We start from the raw sequence: 16,442 nt of genomic DNA on the forward strand, positions 1-16,442 counted from the left end.
ACAGATTTTGGCTGTTTCCGTGCTGATTGTTGTGGGGAAAATGCTGTATCTTGCCTCTGTTTATGAAGCAGTGCATCTGTTAAGCCTGTCGACTGGGCTTTGCCCAAAGGCAAACAGAGGGAAGAGAGGGGTCTCCGCGCTAGTCTCGCAGTTTTAATAAAAGCCAAATGAAACCGAGGGGAACTGCTTCCTGCTTTTGCTTTTGGTGGTGACAGAGGGCGGCACGGCATCATTTCCTAAACAACGATCTCTTCTGTGTGTCTCTCTCGTTACCCATCCTGCCTCACTGTCGGCTAACAATGGCTTTTGTCCGCTGCGTCACGGTATTCGCATCACTGTTTGGTGTGTTTCCCTCCCCCCCACCCCCCCACCCCCCCACCGCCCTCGTCGCCCACCCCTCACGGCCATGACCCTCTGGTTTTCCCTGCCCCCCCTTTTCCTCATCTTCCTCATCCTCGTCTTCGTCATTCCTCATCCTTCTCTCCTTCCTCTTTCTCTCTCCCCCCCCCCTTGTCATGTTGCCTGTCACGTGCGTACTCCAGGCTAGCGCTGGATGAAGCCATCCACCACAAGCAGCTGAACATCTCCCGTTTTTCACCCAGGGTGGCAGGGGAGAATGACTTCCTACAGACAGTTATCAACAAAGTCATCGCCGCAAAAGAAGTCAATCACAAGGGCCAAGGTACTGTAACGGACGGAGCGCTGGCTAGCCTAGCTCGTTAGAACCCTGTACTGCGGAAAACCTCAAAACGGGGCCGCTGTTTGTTCTGCCTCCGCATTCGATTTCCTCCGTTCAAAGCTTCTGTCTCTTCCAGGGTTTCTCTGCCTCCATTGCAGACTTGGTTTGTTTTCAATGCTTTGGCTGTGAAATATTAAAGCGCCCATTGATGAAATGCATTATGGAACTTTTACTTTTACTGAGTTTACATTAATGTGACTTTAATATTTCATAGGGTTGTTTTGATTTATAATTTATGTGTGACCGATTAGTAATCAGTTGAATTGGTTAACTCAAGCTGTCAGCATAAATATATCGTCTTCATTTTTTTCCAATATGTATTTTCTCAAAAAAAAGCAAAAAAAACAGATGCAGCTTCAAGGCTGTTAAATCATCATAGAGGTAAAGGGATGTAAATAACATTTTTGCAGCATAAATTTTAATGTCAGTATACATTTTTGAAAAGTTAACAATTTTCAGAGGGCATTAAAATTAGTTTAAAGCCTCTTGAACTGTCAGTAGCACTATTTTTACATAAACATTATTACTGACAGTTATGGCAAATTGGCAAATCCGGTTATTTTGCCAATTGAGGAGTTACAAAATGGATCGATTGGTTTGGGACTTTCAGGTTTGACTAAATATATGATGACTATAGGGAGCCAATCAGATGCTCTTTATCAGCTTGTAGTATTCTACTGGCTGTTTTTTTTAAACCAATGGAGAAAAGGCCTGAAGTTTGTAGCAGTCTAAGTCTGTGTGTAGAGATGACATCAGTCAGTCTTTACGACTAGTCTGTGCTAGCCCCAATATCTGATCGCATATTTCAAAACCTCCATTGTCTATTTGGCATCTGCAGAGGTAGCACTCCATGGTGATGCCATTTGTGCAGATAATCATTGAAATATTTGCAGGTGCCCATGTGGAAACTCAGCCTATAATTATGCGGCTCTCCGAGATTGGGAATCTCCATTTTTGCTGGCTGGCATGGCCATGTGCTAATATGAATTAGAATGCACTGCTGTTGCTGGTGGGTACCTGCATTGGGGAGAGTGTAAGAAAGATTAGATGGGTGAGAATGAGAGAGTGAACACAGGAGGGATGGAACATGTGGAAAAAAATATTATGGGGGTAGTTTTCTGGAGAGAATATGTGTCAAATAGCAGAGTAGAAAGGCAATATGATAATATGATAATAAGAGAGCGAGAGAGACAGAGAGAGAGAGCACACAGACACACTTAGTAGCATATGTCTGTGTTGAGAGCAGTGAGGTGTGTGAAATATCTGTTGGACATACCTGTAGCGTGTGAGATTACAAGCGGTTTTGTCTCCCTGGGCCTTTCTCCAGCCTTTCTCCACTTACCCATCATGCACTGCAGCTCCTCTGTTGTTTGAGATCTGCCTACTGATGTGCTCCAACTGCTGGACAGATGGATTCTGCAGTGTTCTGCATCCATCTGAAACAAAAGCTAATTTCATTGAGGGGGCAAAAAAAAGTTTTTCATATTCACAAACCAATTCACTGTACAGATCGCCTCTTTTGTAGTCAGTCATTCAGAAATGGGGCCTGAGCATGCACATCCAATTTATGAACAATTGGCATCTGATACCTAGGATATGTTTGAAATCAAAGGTCTGCACATGTTTCTTGAATCCCATGTTGTTGTTTTTTTGTAGAATCTTTTATTAAGAGCAAATGTCATGAAAATTTAAGTAAAATTTTGTGAATGAGGCCCAATGTTCTGAAATAGTCCAGGAACCATATTGGTTTAAAGGATTTGCGAGAGTTATGTGAGTCTGAGGGCAAATGTTTAATTGGAAACATTTTATTGGAATGATTTGTAAATCTGTATTGTTAGTACATCTATAAAACATTTATCTGGTAAACGAGTCGCAAGTTGTCAGACAACTACTAAGGTCAAGCTCCAGGGCAACCATTGGACATAACTATGTGTGGTTGTTAATAATTTCATTCTCACACATGTTTTTTAAGAAATTAATGCAAAATTTTCTCACAGGTATTTTAAAATACAACACTGAATTTGTATGATGTTTGAATAAGTTGGCAATAATGAAGCAAGCCGCTAAGGTTTTGGATGAAAGAAACAGACAGAAACTGACAACCCAACACACACTTTAGTCTGCACCGATTGTCACAAAACTGTCCCAACCTCACCCCCAAGCCGGTGTATAAATACAGAATGAGGACTGTTGTCAGTCTCTGTGGGTGAAGAGCATTACGTCAATTCGAAAATGGTTCTTGACAGGTAGGAGATGCATTCCTTTGAGATCCAGTTCATTGAGATTAAGTAAAACTCTCAGCTGGTGATTGACTGTCAGAAATGACAGGTTGTAGTCCTTATGGAAAATGCATTTCTTCCTAAATCCCTCCTGCTCGGAAGTGCTGAAATGATTGATTTTCGTATGGGTATTTATGTTTTAAAAAATGAAATCTAACTGGGAGTTTCAGAGCGCATAATCAATGTTGGCATCACTGCGAGAGCCTGCTCCTCAGTATAACTAACGGTCGGATACAAGCCAAAGGGTCCATAACATTTTGCAAAGGATATTAAAATCCTAGTAACCTTCTAGCTGTAAAAGAGCAAAAATGGTTTCCCACTGTCCTGAATTTACTGTAACACCAATACTCTGATCCCATATGACAGGACTTCAGCGAGACATTGTAGTTTATATTAGAAATCCATGGATAACTGCGTTAGTGTTTCGATAATGACAGTTAAATTTGTGTCTAATTGGAAGTGCTAAGGTTTTCAGCCGTCAGACTGTGAGCTTTAGCGAGTGAGCCACTTAAGTGTCCATCGCCTTGTTGACAGGTAAACTAGGCTGCAGATAATCAGTTACTGCACATGGTCTCTGTGGAGACTCTGTTCTCCAAGATGTTTTTTTTGACATTATGTTGCCTTTAAAATAATCAGCAGTCTTAGCAAGGCATCATTGGTAAATTCCATAAACATTCTCTTAGTCCGTACCTGACATCTTGTTCAAAACCCTCAGGATTGTGGGTAACCTTAAAACGTCTACCCGGAGACATCCATCAAATCAGGAAAGACTTCCCTCACCTTGTGGACCGGTCCACGGCTGTGGCCCGGAAAATGGGCTTTCCCGAAATCATCATGCCAGGTGAACCTTTAACGATCGAGCGTCCATTTAATGGAAGAATTTCCATACAAGTAAAGGTGGGATCGAATGTGATTCAAATATTTTACCGTACGGTAAAATATAAGTCTTCCTGGTCTTGCTTGCTGATAAACAAAAAAAAAACGGAGACACCAGAATGTTTTGCAGTATTCAAAAAGGAGGCCCTAAGACCTCTGAATAAAATGCATAATTTATTTCTGTAGTTTTCTTAGAAATATGAATGAATCATGGCTTCATACAATGAGTCATTATTTATAAAGAACGATGGGAAGTTTTTTAATACTCTTGGGGGAAGGAGCTACAGTATATTTTTTTCTTGAACTATTTGGGGGTTTTTGGGAGCCATGGAGAACTCGTATATCAAGTAAATGGAAGTGCATTTATCTCTTCTATCAAGAAGTGAATTTTCTATTTTATTTTCTACTGTGCACGATAGTTTAGTTGACCTAGTTTGGATGTTCATAAATGGAAGGTTCTGAATTTCTACTTCACATTTCTGGTTATTTTGATTCTGGTTACATCACAGGCGAATGGCCGTTGTAGTGCGTAAGTGAGCAGGTCGTAACTCCGGCTGTTTCTGCACTCTGCCTGTAGGTGATGTCCGGAACGACATCTATGTGACTCTGGTTCAGGGGGAGTTTGACAAAGGAAGCAAGACCACCCCGAAGAACGTGGAAGTGACCATGTCTGTCTACGACGAGGATGGAAAGAAACTGGAGGTACGGTTGTTGTTTTTTTCATCTTGGCTTTTGGGTTTTCATGCAATTTCTTTCTTAGTTTTTAAAAAGAAAACCTGCGTGTCTGCTTTTGTCTGATTTTCCCCGGACTGTCAGTAGCCCAGGGTCCCTCCTGCGGAGCTGGATTCAGTGACGGGGGGCAGATTTCACACCGTGAATGCGTATGCATGACAATTACCGCAGTCATCGACGGCTGAAAGTGGGGCGAATCCAGGGATCGAAATTGCGAAATGGATATCAAAGGAAGGAAGCGTCGTGTCGCTGTCTGATTGTGATCGATTTGCTCGCTGATTATCAGACCCTAGGTCAACAACTCCCACCAATTTGGCGGAGTGTAATTGCCCACAATATCTGCATGATTAGAGTTGCAATCTTGCATAGTGATTGTATTTTTTTCCAACCAATCAGCTTCTTTGCAGAGTTTCTGAGACGGTGGTGTCAACCAATCTGCCCTTGTTGTGCTTATTCCCCGTGTATATTTTTCTCCATTACTGCTGACATGAGCGTCGGGCTGTGGTGTCACTTCGTATCTATGGTGGTAGAACTTACGACCTGAAGGATATTGATCCCAGGTTGTCAATGGTGTTTCCTCCTTGGGGAGTCTGCTGTACCCGAATTTCATCAGTATGTATCCAGCCACAATGTATAATATCTGTAATATGAGTTCTGTAATTCGGCCGGTGTTAGAAACCTTCCCTAAGCGAAGGAACAATGCAGATAATCTATCAGAAGGCCACCCCTTCTCTTGGGCTGGGATTTTCAGCTTATTCTGCCCGGGTGGTTGCGTAAAGCTGGGAGCCAAACGTCTCTGACAGAGCCATCACACTCAGCCGCTGCAATTATGCATTTAGTCACGGGCCCGGGGAAAAGAGTCATTTGCCACCGGATGCGAGCGCCCGTGGAAGCTGGGGGATCCTCGCGATTATGCGGGAATGAAGATGCAGCGCGTCTGAGGATGATGAGTCCGTGCTCTGCACGCCAAGTTTGCCTGCCGGAAAGATCTGGAATCCAGTCGTAGCCGCGCCAGCGCCGACTGTGACCAGGAGTTTCCGTTACTGCGGTCGGTGACAAAGACTGTTTTTTAAGAATGACTTCTCTATTAAAGTTTTTTTTCTCTTAGAGTGCCCACATAGAGGTCATGAATCTTGGATGAATGAATCATGAATCTCGAAGCTTTATGGATACTAGAGCACAACTGAAGAGGCTTGGGGACATTTACTTTTCCTAAATAATGTTATTTTCTTGTGTTAAAGATCTGTAATGAAGCTGGTATGAATAATGAAACAAGTGTGTTCTGCACTTCTATAGGCAATCTAGTGTGAAGTCCTTGACCCACAAGAGCAGGAAGGAGAATTTTTCTTCTATTGTAATAATTTGAGTCTGCCGCCCTTCGTAGTGGCTGTACCTTTGATTATCCTTTCATGCTAAATTTAATTCAGGCAAACAGACATTTTTAAACAAGTGGACTTGTAATTAGGCCGTCGATGTCAGTGCTGAAGGGGGAGAGGTCTTTATTTCTGCTGTTTGTTCGTTATTGACTGTGGGCTGGCCCGAGGCTTGCCTCGGGAATCATGGATTTTTATATCTCTGCAGATATAATGCCCGGCTGTAAAAGATATCCGGTTAGCTGAAAACAACAGAGAAGTTTCCTGCCACAATTTTCTCATCAATATCTTTGGATTGACTGGCGCGTGGGCAGCAGAGATACTCCTTTCGCCTTTAATGCTTCACTTGATCTTCCGCGGTTAATAATGAAGTTTATTTATATTGCGCTTTTCGAGAACCGTGTTACATGGCCTTTTACAGCAAACAACAATAAAGAGCACGGCAATGGAATATAATAAAAAATAAAATAAAACCAAGAATAATAAAAAATAATAAATCAAAGCAGACATAAAATACTGGTATCAACTGAACACAGGGTGTCATTGGTTAAAAGATAGTCTATAAAAAATAAGTTTTGAGAGTGATTTAAGAGTTTGGCTGGCTTTTATCCTGAGGAAGGCCATGGGGATGAAATCAACACCTTAAACCTGTGAGTAGAATCAGGAATCCTCTGAGGTATTCCACATTTGTTTTTGGATGAACTTTTGGAAAGGCATCATAGATGGAGGTGCTTAGGTGTTCTAACAGCCAGCCAATTAAAAATACTTCAGAAATCCTGAAGCGGCTATCGCCCTGGTTTCAACAAATTTAAATACCCTGGTGGGGGGCTTGCCATCTGCGAGCGAGACCGTTCTGAGGCAAAAGAAGTCTCTCCTGTCAGCATGACTCATCGTCACGCTCTCACGCGGGCCGGGCTCTCGCCCTCCACGGTCCGGTGAGGGCCCCTCCCGGCACCTGGCCACGCCCGCTACGAACCCTGCGCGCAAGATGGCTCCCCGCTCCAGCCCTGCCCAGCGAGGCGTGAGCCCAGCCGGCCCGACGTTCTTCCTAACTGCAGCTTGTCAGAAGCCGTTAGCGCGGAAGTGTGTCAGCATTATTTAAACACAGGGGCTGGCGGGGGGGGAAGGGGGGGGGGCTGCGTGTCTTTCTCTGGGGAGGCTGCGCCGCTTTACACAGAGGGCTTGACCCTCGCGCGGAGAAACTAATTGCTTATTTTGGGCCGGCGACCGGCGGGGAGCCTTTTTAACCGGCAGGCCCGCCGCTGTTGGACAGGGGGGTGAGGCAGGAGGTCCCCTTTGTCAAAATTTTTATTTCTCATTTCTTAATTCGGAGAGGCAGTTGAAAAAGGGAGCTGTTAGGTTAGGCCTCTCTGGCTGAGGAGGCTGAGAACGTCATTGCGACTGGCCCCAGTCCTCCTGGGACGTTTCAGAACTGCACGACAATCATCATACTCAACGTGTTTGGGTCCTGCTTGTGTTTGCACAGTGCTGCAGGCTGTTGAATCAGGGTGCTTGCAAAGTGCCCATAACCCAGTATGGCAGACATCTCCACGTAATCTTTTTCAAAATCTGCGCGGATAGTTTTATTTGTTGGGCTATTCCAGGAGCATTAACCCTCCGGTTCTTATCTCCGCCTTCCCTTTTCTCCAGAATGTGATATTTCCTGGCGCCGGGGATGAAGGGATCTTGGAGTATAAGTCTGTGATCTACTATCAGGTGAAACAGCCGCGCTGGTTTGAGACGGTCAAGGTGAGTCTCGTGTCATTCCTCTGCATTGTCCCATAGCACTGTTGCCTTTGGAAAAAAAAAAAGCACAGAATCAGTTATAGTTGTTAATCAGCTGGAGTTATGGGATCTTTGAAAGCAAGCATTTATTAAAATTACTGTTAAGAATCAGCTGTCAGCCATGTATAGGCAGGCTGTGATTTATGAATTAATTAATTAATTTTGTTTGATTGAATATCAAATTGTGTTCCATACAGAAATGGTTAATTGCATAATTCTATGTACAGAGCGTGACTGGTGACTGGTTAACATCTGGACCATGTCGAATTCCGATGGTTGAACACTGTTAGCCATTTATCCAATCAGCTAACAAAGGAAACGTGTCACATTTTAATCATAAAATGGGAAGTAGAATTATCCAATTTGCTCTCGCTTTACAGCGCTGAGGTGAGTTCATCACGAAGGTCAGACAGGGTGTTATTATCCTTATTTTATTAAGCTGCCTTATCCTAAATTATCCTCCCGTTAATGATTATTCTTTTAAACGAGGCACTCATTTTCAGACAATAAAAGGCTATTGTGATGCTGAGATGGAGGGAGAGCTTGAGAGACAGGGAGTGAATGTGGGTGAGAGAGAGCCTGATTAGAGACAGGAGACACGCTCTCCGTTCTCAGTCCCGATAACGCGTCGTCTCTCCTCCCCCGCCGTCCAGGTCGCCATCCCCATCGAAGACGTCAACCGCAGCCACCTGCGTCTCACGTTCCGCCACAGGTCGTCTCAGGACTGTGAGTAAAATGCCAGCCGCCATTTCCGATCGACAATTACCGTGGGCAAGCGCGTTGCCTTCGAACACATCAGAGTCATTATTTCAGTTATAATTGGAACGGTGCATGACACCTCAGCCATGCTGATCCATCTTGTTTTTGGCAAACGGAAAAGTGTCGGAGCGGTTGCGTTTTAAAAATAAGAGCCTGGCGTCCAATGGGACGGCCCCGTTATATAGCGACGGGAGAGCGGGGCGGTCCCCCCGGCCTGTCGGATCCCGGCTGGGACGGAACGATCCGCCGAGGCCTGGCGAACCCCGCGCTGGCATCGCCCGCTCTCCATCTGGCCGCCGCATGGCGCCGCGGCCTAGCCAGGAGGACCGCAGCGGGCGGCCGGGGACGCCGTATGCAAAAACAATCAATTAGCTTGGAGGAGCCGGCGGGGCGGGCGGGCGCGGGCCGTAACGCGGCGCGGCGGTTTGGGAGAGACGTCCCGCCGCCGTGGGTGGAGCCGGGCCAGTCGGGCCTTCGGGAGCGCAGCTGTTCGTCTCCTGGCCGGGTTTTTGGGAATGGCGGCCATCTTGATTTTTAGCAGCTCGGGATAAGTGATTTTTCATTCCCCCGAAGGGACGCGGAGCCAGGTTAACTCACCTCGGGCATTCCTCTCGTCGGGCACGACTGCCCTAAACCTTATGCGGTTTGAAGCCCTCCAAATCGGGGTGACTATCTATTGTGCTTTCCATTACATTACATTGCATTTATTTGGCAGACACTTTTATCCAAAGCGACATACAATGGGTATACGTTTTCCAAAGGTCATTGGAAAACACAGGTCCAATAAGGTACAATACTCATTAATACTTCCCGTCCTTCCACTGCTCTCCTACTGCAGTAACGGGCCCCCTCTCTCAGAGCTGCAGTCAGACGCACCTTGGAGGGGAATCCTACTTGTTGACAGGTTTTGGGCACGGTGTTAATCGGAAGGCAAATGGTTAACACGCCTGTCGGAAGGGCTTAAAACCGTTGTCAAGGCCTTGATTGGCAGCCGATCGAAAGGAAAACGCAAAAAACCCGCCGACACTGCGCCCCCCTTGGGATTCAGTTTGACCCGACCTGCCATACGAGGTTCCCGTAGCCACCTGCAGGCCAAGATCACACCGCTGCAGAGAGGAGATGTTTTATGCGGTAGTTTCTTCTGAAAGAAAACGTATACCCAGGATTTCATTAATTTAACTCGAGCGCTTGTTTTATTCTTCCCCATCTCCTCAGTTTAGTCACATATAAGCTCTCTTTAGGGCAATAAAGACGTGCGATAACAGGGGCTTCCTAATTCCCGCGCATTGTGTTTACATCCCGTTTCCAGCGGAGCAATTAAACCCATTACTTCTTTGGCAATAAGCGGGGCGCGGCAGATAAGGGCCTGGAAACAATCTCCACCGCGTCGGCCTCCCGCCGTAATTTACACGCGGCCCCGCGTGACGCGGCGCCGGTCCGATGGCGGGCCCCCGCGCGTTGCGTCCGGCTCGTCCCTACGCGTTTTTAACGCCCCCGCCGGACTGAGGCATCGGTCCCGGGCAGCGTTGAGGGCTCATGACCGAGGGAAGAATCGAGACCGGAGTTTTGACCTTTGACCTTTGACCTGAGCTTTGATTTTTTTTCCCATTTAAGGCCGGTATTCCTGAGGGCAGGGCATGGGGGCGGGGTTAGGCGATGTACAGTAAATGCAAAGCGAATGGAAAATGAAAGGCCTCTTCCGGAGTGCGCGGTGTGACTTCGACGAACCTGTCAGTCATCGCCAGCTGCCGCCGGCTCTAGCCGGTGGCTCTATTCGGCGGCGGTTTCCGTAATGATAATGAAAGACGTGCGCGAACCGCGCCGGTGCTCGTCTATCGCGGGCGAAGCCATTACTCACGGCGGGCTCTTTGGTCCGCTGACCGGCGCGGGGATTTATGCAAGTTAAACGCGCGACGCACCCAGATGAATCGCATCTCGCCACGCATAAATTTGAGCCCGTTGATGCGCAGGTGTGATGTATGCGCCTGCAACCCGGGTCTGCGGTCTGCGAGACGGGGGCCGTTACTCACCGCCTGCTTTGTGCCGCTCCCCGCGAGCGCTGTCCTGTAGATGAGGGGCGGACACGTGTGTGTGTGTGTGCGCACGCGCGTCTATGTGTGTGCATGTGTGTGCGCAGACTTGCTGTGTGTGGCCATATTTACCTGTCACGCTTGCCTTTTCTTACCATGCTACAGGCAGTGCTGATGAACTGCAATTCCAAAACAAAACTGTCAAGCTAATTGTTAATATAAATAATTACATAAATATAAAGTGAAAATGAATGTTTATCTGGTTTAGATTCTGACTAATTGGACTGATTTAGATTTAGTGCATTGGTACAGGGGGTCTCTTTGGTGAGTGTGTCATCTGACACAACATTGAGGTTTTATTTTGCGATTCATTGGTTTGAGCTGGTATATACAGACCTTCCAGTACAGGAGCCGAGAGGAAATGGGTCTCGTAAGGACGCGGAGCGTCCATCGCTCGTGCTTCATTACTGGGCTCGATAGCAGGGATGGATGTCCACTGAGCAAGGCACGCAGTTCAGACCAATGACAGCCACTTAAATAAAAGAAACTAAACGAGTGACACCAGCGAGAGCGATGCAATACGCGCCCACGCGCTGTCGATACCGCGCTTCCTGTCGGATAACCTTCGCCTTCGCTGTTGCGGCGTAACTCCCAGCCCCGTTCTTTCAGGCCGTTTGCAGCTCATTGAATTTGGTTGCGCCGCAGCCCCTCGTGCTAGCGGGACAGGCGCGGTACGAAAGTCCGGCTTAATTGCCGGACGCCGCCGCCTCTCCCGGCTCCCGGGGTCGCCGGACCTAGCCGGCGGCGCGCCGAGCGGCGATGCTAACGGTCGCAAAGGGCTGTGCTGCGGATTCTGACTGCGTCCGTCTATTACCCCCCCCCGCCCCCCACCCCGCCCCCCCCCCCCCTCCAACCCCGCCCCCCGTTCCTTCCGCAGCCAAAGACAAATCGGAGAAGATATTCGCCCTGTCGTTCGTGAAGCTGATGAGGTACGACGGAACGACGCTGAGGGACGGGGAGCACGATCTGATCGTTTACAAGGTAATATCCACAGCCCCGGCTCCGCTCAGCCGCTCCTGCACTGCAGCACTGTGGACATGAGAGAAATAAGAATCAGCCCCACACCTCAGCTTCCCTGTTCCCTCCTCCCAGCTTCCTGCTCCCTGCTCCCTGCTCCCTGCTCCCACCTCCCACCTCCCAGCTCCCAGCTCCCAGCTCTCAGCTCTCTGCTCCTTTAAAAATGCACACACCTGCCCATTACCCCATCCTACACACTTGAAACTTTCATTCTTTAATCATTTTATCGAGTTGTTTTAATCGATGAGATAGGGGACGTTAGTATTTTCCACCGTAGTGGAATATGGATATTTAGTGAATATGTACTATACATTTTGAAGTATGTCTCTGAACAGTTCCTGAAACGTACTGCGTGGGCTTTTCTTAATATCGATCAGGTGGATTCTGTCAGTTCTGCTGCTGTCTTCATCTCTTTAATCTCTTTCGTTTATTTATTCTTTTAAACATTTGCAGGCAGAAGCTAAGAAGCTGGAAGACTCCTCCCACTACCTGAACCTCCCGGCCACCAAGCTGGAGCTGGAGGAAAAGGGCTACTCCGTCACGGGCAAGAGCATGCAGAACCTGGCCAGCTGCACCATCACCAAGGACTCCTTCCAGATCTCCACCCTGGTGTGCTCCACCAAGCTCACCCAGAACGGTACGCCTCGGCAAGCTCGCCGCGGCTCCCCTCGGCCCTGCCTCGCTGCGGGGGCGGGGGCGGGGGCGGGGGAGGGGGAGGGGGAGGGGGGCGGCGGTGGGGATTAATTTATGATTGTCAGCTCCGCACGCCGGCCTTCTTCTCCCCCCTTTGCGAACGCCGCGTTTGTTAAGCCGAGGAAATCCCATTTTGCCGCCCGAAGGCTTTCAGGCTTTTCAGGCTTTTGACCTCTCCGCCGCCCCCTGTTGTTCAGACGCTCTTAGAGCGCGGGGATCCCGTAGCCGCGCTGACCCCGCTTGTTCCCGGGGTCACAGAGCTCACGGGGCGCTCGTGTCTGAAAGCTGCGTCCGGGGGGACCTAGCCCCGCCTCCACCAAAACGTGGCCCGACCTTTGACCCCGATCCGACGATAGCGTGAAGCGCGACCGCGCGAGTTACGCGGCCTCACCTCGACTCGGGCGTCCCGTCGCTCGAACCTCCTCCTCTCCCTTTACTCTGCTTTCAGCGCTCGTGTGAACCGCGATCGCGGAACCGGAAGATTCGTCTCGTTGAAAATGAATGCGTATGACAGGATCTATCTGTCTCTCTCTCTCTCTCTCTCTCTCTCTCGTCCCGTGTTTGATTATCGGAGTTCTGCCGACGCCGCGGTCCCTGCGAGGGCTGCGGGAGGAACAGGGAAGTGACAGCGCGGAGGACGAACATCCGAAGGGGGAATGTCGCCGAGGAAAAGCGCTCTCGCTGAACCTCGACGTCAGCTAAATTAAGAAGTTAATTGTATCGCTGACCCGAGGCTATCCCCCGCTCGAAGAAAGAGGGGAAAAAAAGAAGAAAGAAAGAAACTGCACCCAGAAGAAATATTTAATTTCTTGATTTGTGGTCATACACAAAAGATGATTTTTAATGGTTGAGTAGAGGAGCGCAAATTGCCTGTGCGAAGGAAGGGGGAAGGAATCGATATCCCTGTGCGGAGAGAGTGCATTGCAGTCCGGTCACACGCAGTATGCAGTGTGCTCTACCCCCCTCTCTCTCGTTATTCAGAGAGAACTGCTGCAGTGACTGAGTCAACCCTTGCTTTACAGGGTGAAGACTTATATTCACACACTGCTCTTAGTCACCGTGCTGTTCTCCCACAAGGCATCTGGCTGATTTGAAATGATCAGCATTAAGTTTGTTTATTCGGAAGTGTGAAGTGTACAGATTGATATTAGCCAATAGGAACCTGCTCCCTCCCTGGCCCCTGTTCAGCTGCTCAGACTGATAATGACTGTGGCGACCCGACTTTTCTTTAGGTCTTGAGTGCTGTAAAATAAAATAAAAATAAAGCAGTTATTAGGAGCGACAGGAAGTACAGATTTCTGTGCATACACAAGACCTTGCAGACAGTTGATTTTATTTCCACCTTTGGAACAGCATTAGATTGTAGCCAGTGTTTACCTCACTGAGTGCAGTAATGGTGAGATGTAAGTGTTTTTTAGGATGTCTGCTTAATTAATGGTTAAGAACACGGTGAATCAGAATACTCCAGCTTCAGGGCTGATTTATCCATTTTAACCCCAATAATGTTTGCACAGGTATCAAGGCTGTTGATGATCTCAGTATGATCTCTGTAATATGCGTTTTCTATTGTTGCTAGTATGCTACAATGCTGAGCATTGGTAAATTACTCAGGTAATGAGGTCACATAGGACTGCCAGGCTAGCTTTGCCGTAGGACCTCCCTATTTATGGGACATAAACTAATGCGCATGCCAATAGATGTGTTCTCTGAGGTTTGTTTTATTTCAAAGTGTATCGCTTCTGTAAATGTGTCCTTGCTGCACAACTCTGTAGAACAGGACTGCCCAACCCTGTTCCTGGAGATCTAGCATCCTGTAGGTCTTCACTCCAGCCCTAACATTGAGCACCTCGTTCAAAAGCTAGAGATCCCTTTGAGATGCTAATTGGTAGAATCAGGTGTGCCAAATTAGGGTTTAAATGGAAACCTGCAGGACGGTAGATCTCCTGGGATGGGGTTGGGCAATCCTGCGGATGTGTTGATCTTGACGTCAGTCAGCCGGTTGCATTGGGGGTCTCATTCATGGCTTAAGACGAATGCCTGTCTGTTAAATGCCGCAAATCTCTGCACACGATCAACTTTTAAAAATGAAAATATCGGTGAACCAAGAGTCTTTACAGTGGACGGCAGCCTGTGACTGGTTAGAGAGAGCGATCCTTGGGTTGCGCGCGGAACGGCGGGAGATTGATCCGCTGGCCTCCCTCCGCCTCCCGGCCTCGGGTAAGATTGATGCGGGCGAGCGACGGGTACTCGTGTTTTTTCGGGGGGCGCGTGGCGCGGGCCCCGTGGCGGGCGCTGATATTTACACTGTGCACTCCGGCGGTAATTTGCGAGCCGACAGTCGGCTGTCAGAGACTCTCGGGCCCGACTTTTCGCTACGCGCAACTTTTGATTAAACAGAAGGGGAGGCTCGTGTCCGCCGCCAGAATCCGCCGGAAAGATTTGATTTCTTTTAATAAAGACTGGCGGCGCACATCCGTCTCTGACAGCGGCCGACTCCCCGGCTTTTTATTAAACTACAGAGGCGGCCTCTTAAAGTAATGCTGTTTCCTCCTCTCACTTAATCACGCCCCTTGTTTGTGTCCCGTATTCGCTCGGCTGAATGTCCTTCTGCGTCTAATCGAATCTCCTTTCAGACCTCCGCATTCAAAGCGTCACTTTGGCGAGTCCGTCTTAATTAATGGACGCGTTGAGCCGACATTTTCGAACGTTGTTTACACATAGTTTCTCAATTAGAATCACCGGGTACCCTGTATGTGCCTGAGTGCGTGTGTATGTGTATCTGTCTATCTGTGTGTGAGTCGGTCTGTGTCTGTGTGTGTTTCTGTGTCTCTGTGCATGTGTGTGTGCGTCTGTCTGCATTTGTCTGTTTCTGTGTGCGTGTTTCTGTTTCTTTGTGTCTGTGTGCGTGCGTGTCCTTGTTATTCTGCAAAAATTAACATTCAGTCTATTTCTGTAGCATTGTATAAATATGCTGGCTTAACATCGCTCTGGTATTTAGCCTGTCAGTCTCTTTTATTAAGTGACCTGATTGAGGAAGGGAGGAATCTGTAATGTGAAATATTAACTCTGCGCTATATTGAAATGGAAGGCGGATGCGGCGGGCTTTGTTTAATCATCTCCCGAGACCGCAATTTCACTGACGGGGAGCGGACCCACCTACAGCCGCCGTGATTGAAATGTAGAATCGAAATGAGCCGATCCGCTGTTCCACCCCCTCCGTCCATTTTGGGCCCGGTTTCCTCTGGGACAAAGGAGTGCGCTGAATATTTATATTCTTTTAAAAAAGGATAGCCCGTCTCGATGCCCGCCGCTCATTGTCTTTTGCGGAAACTCGTCTTCTCCGATATCCAGCTCGCGTCACTCTCATTTAACTGAGTGCCGCGGGGGGATTTGGTCTTTCAGGAACACCAAAGCCAAGAACGTGGCGGTTTACGCTTCGTTGAACTTAATGTTATGCGCGAGAGGGGGGGGTGGACCCAGCATTCTGATGTTAGAAACTCTCTGAAGTGAAGTGAAAACCGGCAGAATGGATTGTGGCCCAAGTCGGTCGAACATTGATGTGAAAGTTAATTTGGTTTCACGAGGCTCTTTTTTTAGGTCTCATGCAGTGAGTGTGATGACTGTCAGGGTCAGTAGTCTCTGGTCTTATAACTGCTCCGAGATCCCTTATTACGTCATTGCCCCAGCGTTGGGAAACATTATCTGGATAGGAAGGGGAAACGATGACGCAGGGCTTTTATTCCTGTTGGGAGGGAAGGAGAGAAAAAGAGAAAATTCACCGGAAAATGAGGGAGAGAAAGACAGAGTGAAGGATGGAGAGGTTTGGGGAGGGCTGGAGGGGCATATGAGGGCAGAGGGAGAGAGGGTAAGCCACCGAGTAAGATGGTGAGATGAGGGAGTGAGCGAGTGAGCGAGTGAATGAGAATGCATGGTTGAAGGAGAGGAAGAGTGTTAGTGAGTGAATGAGAGTACATGGCTGAGGGAGAGGAAGCGAGTGAGTAAACAAGTGAATGAGTGCATGGTGGAGGGAGAGGGAGGGAGTGAGTGAAGTAGAGGGGGAGATTGAGTGAACGAGTGAATTAGAGTGTACGGTGGAGGG

The 16,442-nt window shown here is 48.1% G+C and overlaps 1 protein-coding gene across 6 annotated transcripts in view; it reads left to right on the forward strand.

Moving 5' to 3' along the window:
- dock1 (dedicator of cytokinesis 1) overlaps positions 1–16,442 on the forward strand; it is a 233,935-nt gene that overhangs the window by 32,422 nt on the left and 185,071 nt on the right. For 3 of the 6 annotated variants that reach the window (XM_035405183.1, XM_035405185.1, XM_035405186.1), the window contains exons 12-18: positions 543–682; positions 3,734–3,859; positions 4,472–4,596; positions 7,650–7,748; positions 8,438–8,510; positions 11,511–11,614; positions 12,104–12,287. In XM_035405183.1, the coding sequence (XP_035261074.1) occupies positions 543–682; positions 3,734–3,859; positions 4,472–4,596; positions 7,650–7,748; positions 8,438–8,510; positions 11,511–11,614; positions 12,104–12,287 (851 nt within the window). The remainder of the gene's footprint in view (positions 1–542; positions 683–3,733; positions 3,860–4,471; positions 4,597–7,649; positions 7,749–8,437; positions 8,511–11,510; positions 11,615–12,103; positions 12,288–16,442) is intronic. The other 3 variants (XM_035405187.1, XM_035405189.1, XM_035405188.1) reach the window with 1 other exon arrangement.

This window comes from Anguilla anguilla, chromosome 2 (assembly GCF_013347855.1).
Source record: "Anguilla anguilla isolate fAngAng1 chromosome 2, fAngAng1.pri, whole genome shotgun sequence".
NCBI lineage: Eukaryota > Metazoa > Chordata > Actinopteri > Anguilliformes > Anguillidae > Anguilla > Anguilla anguilla.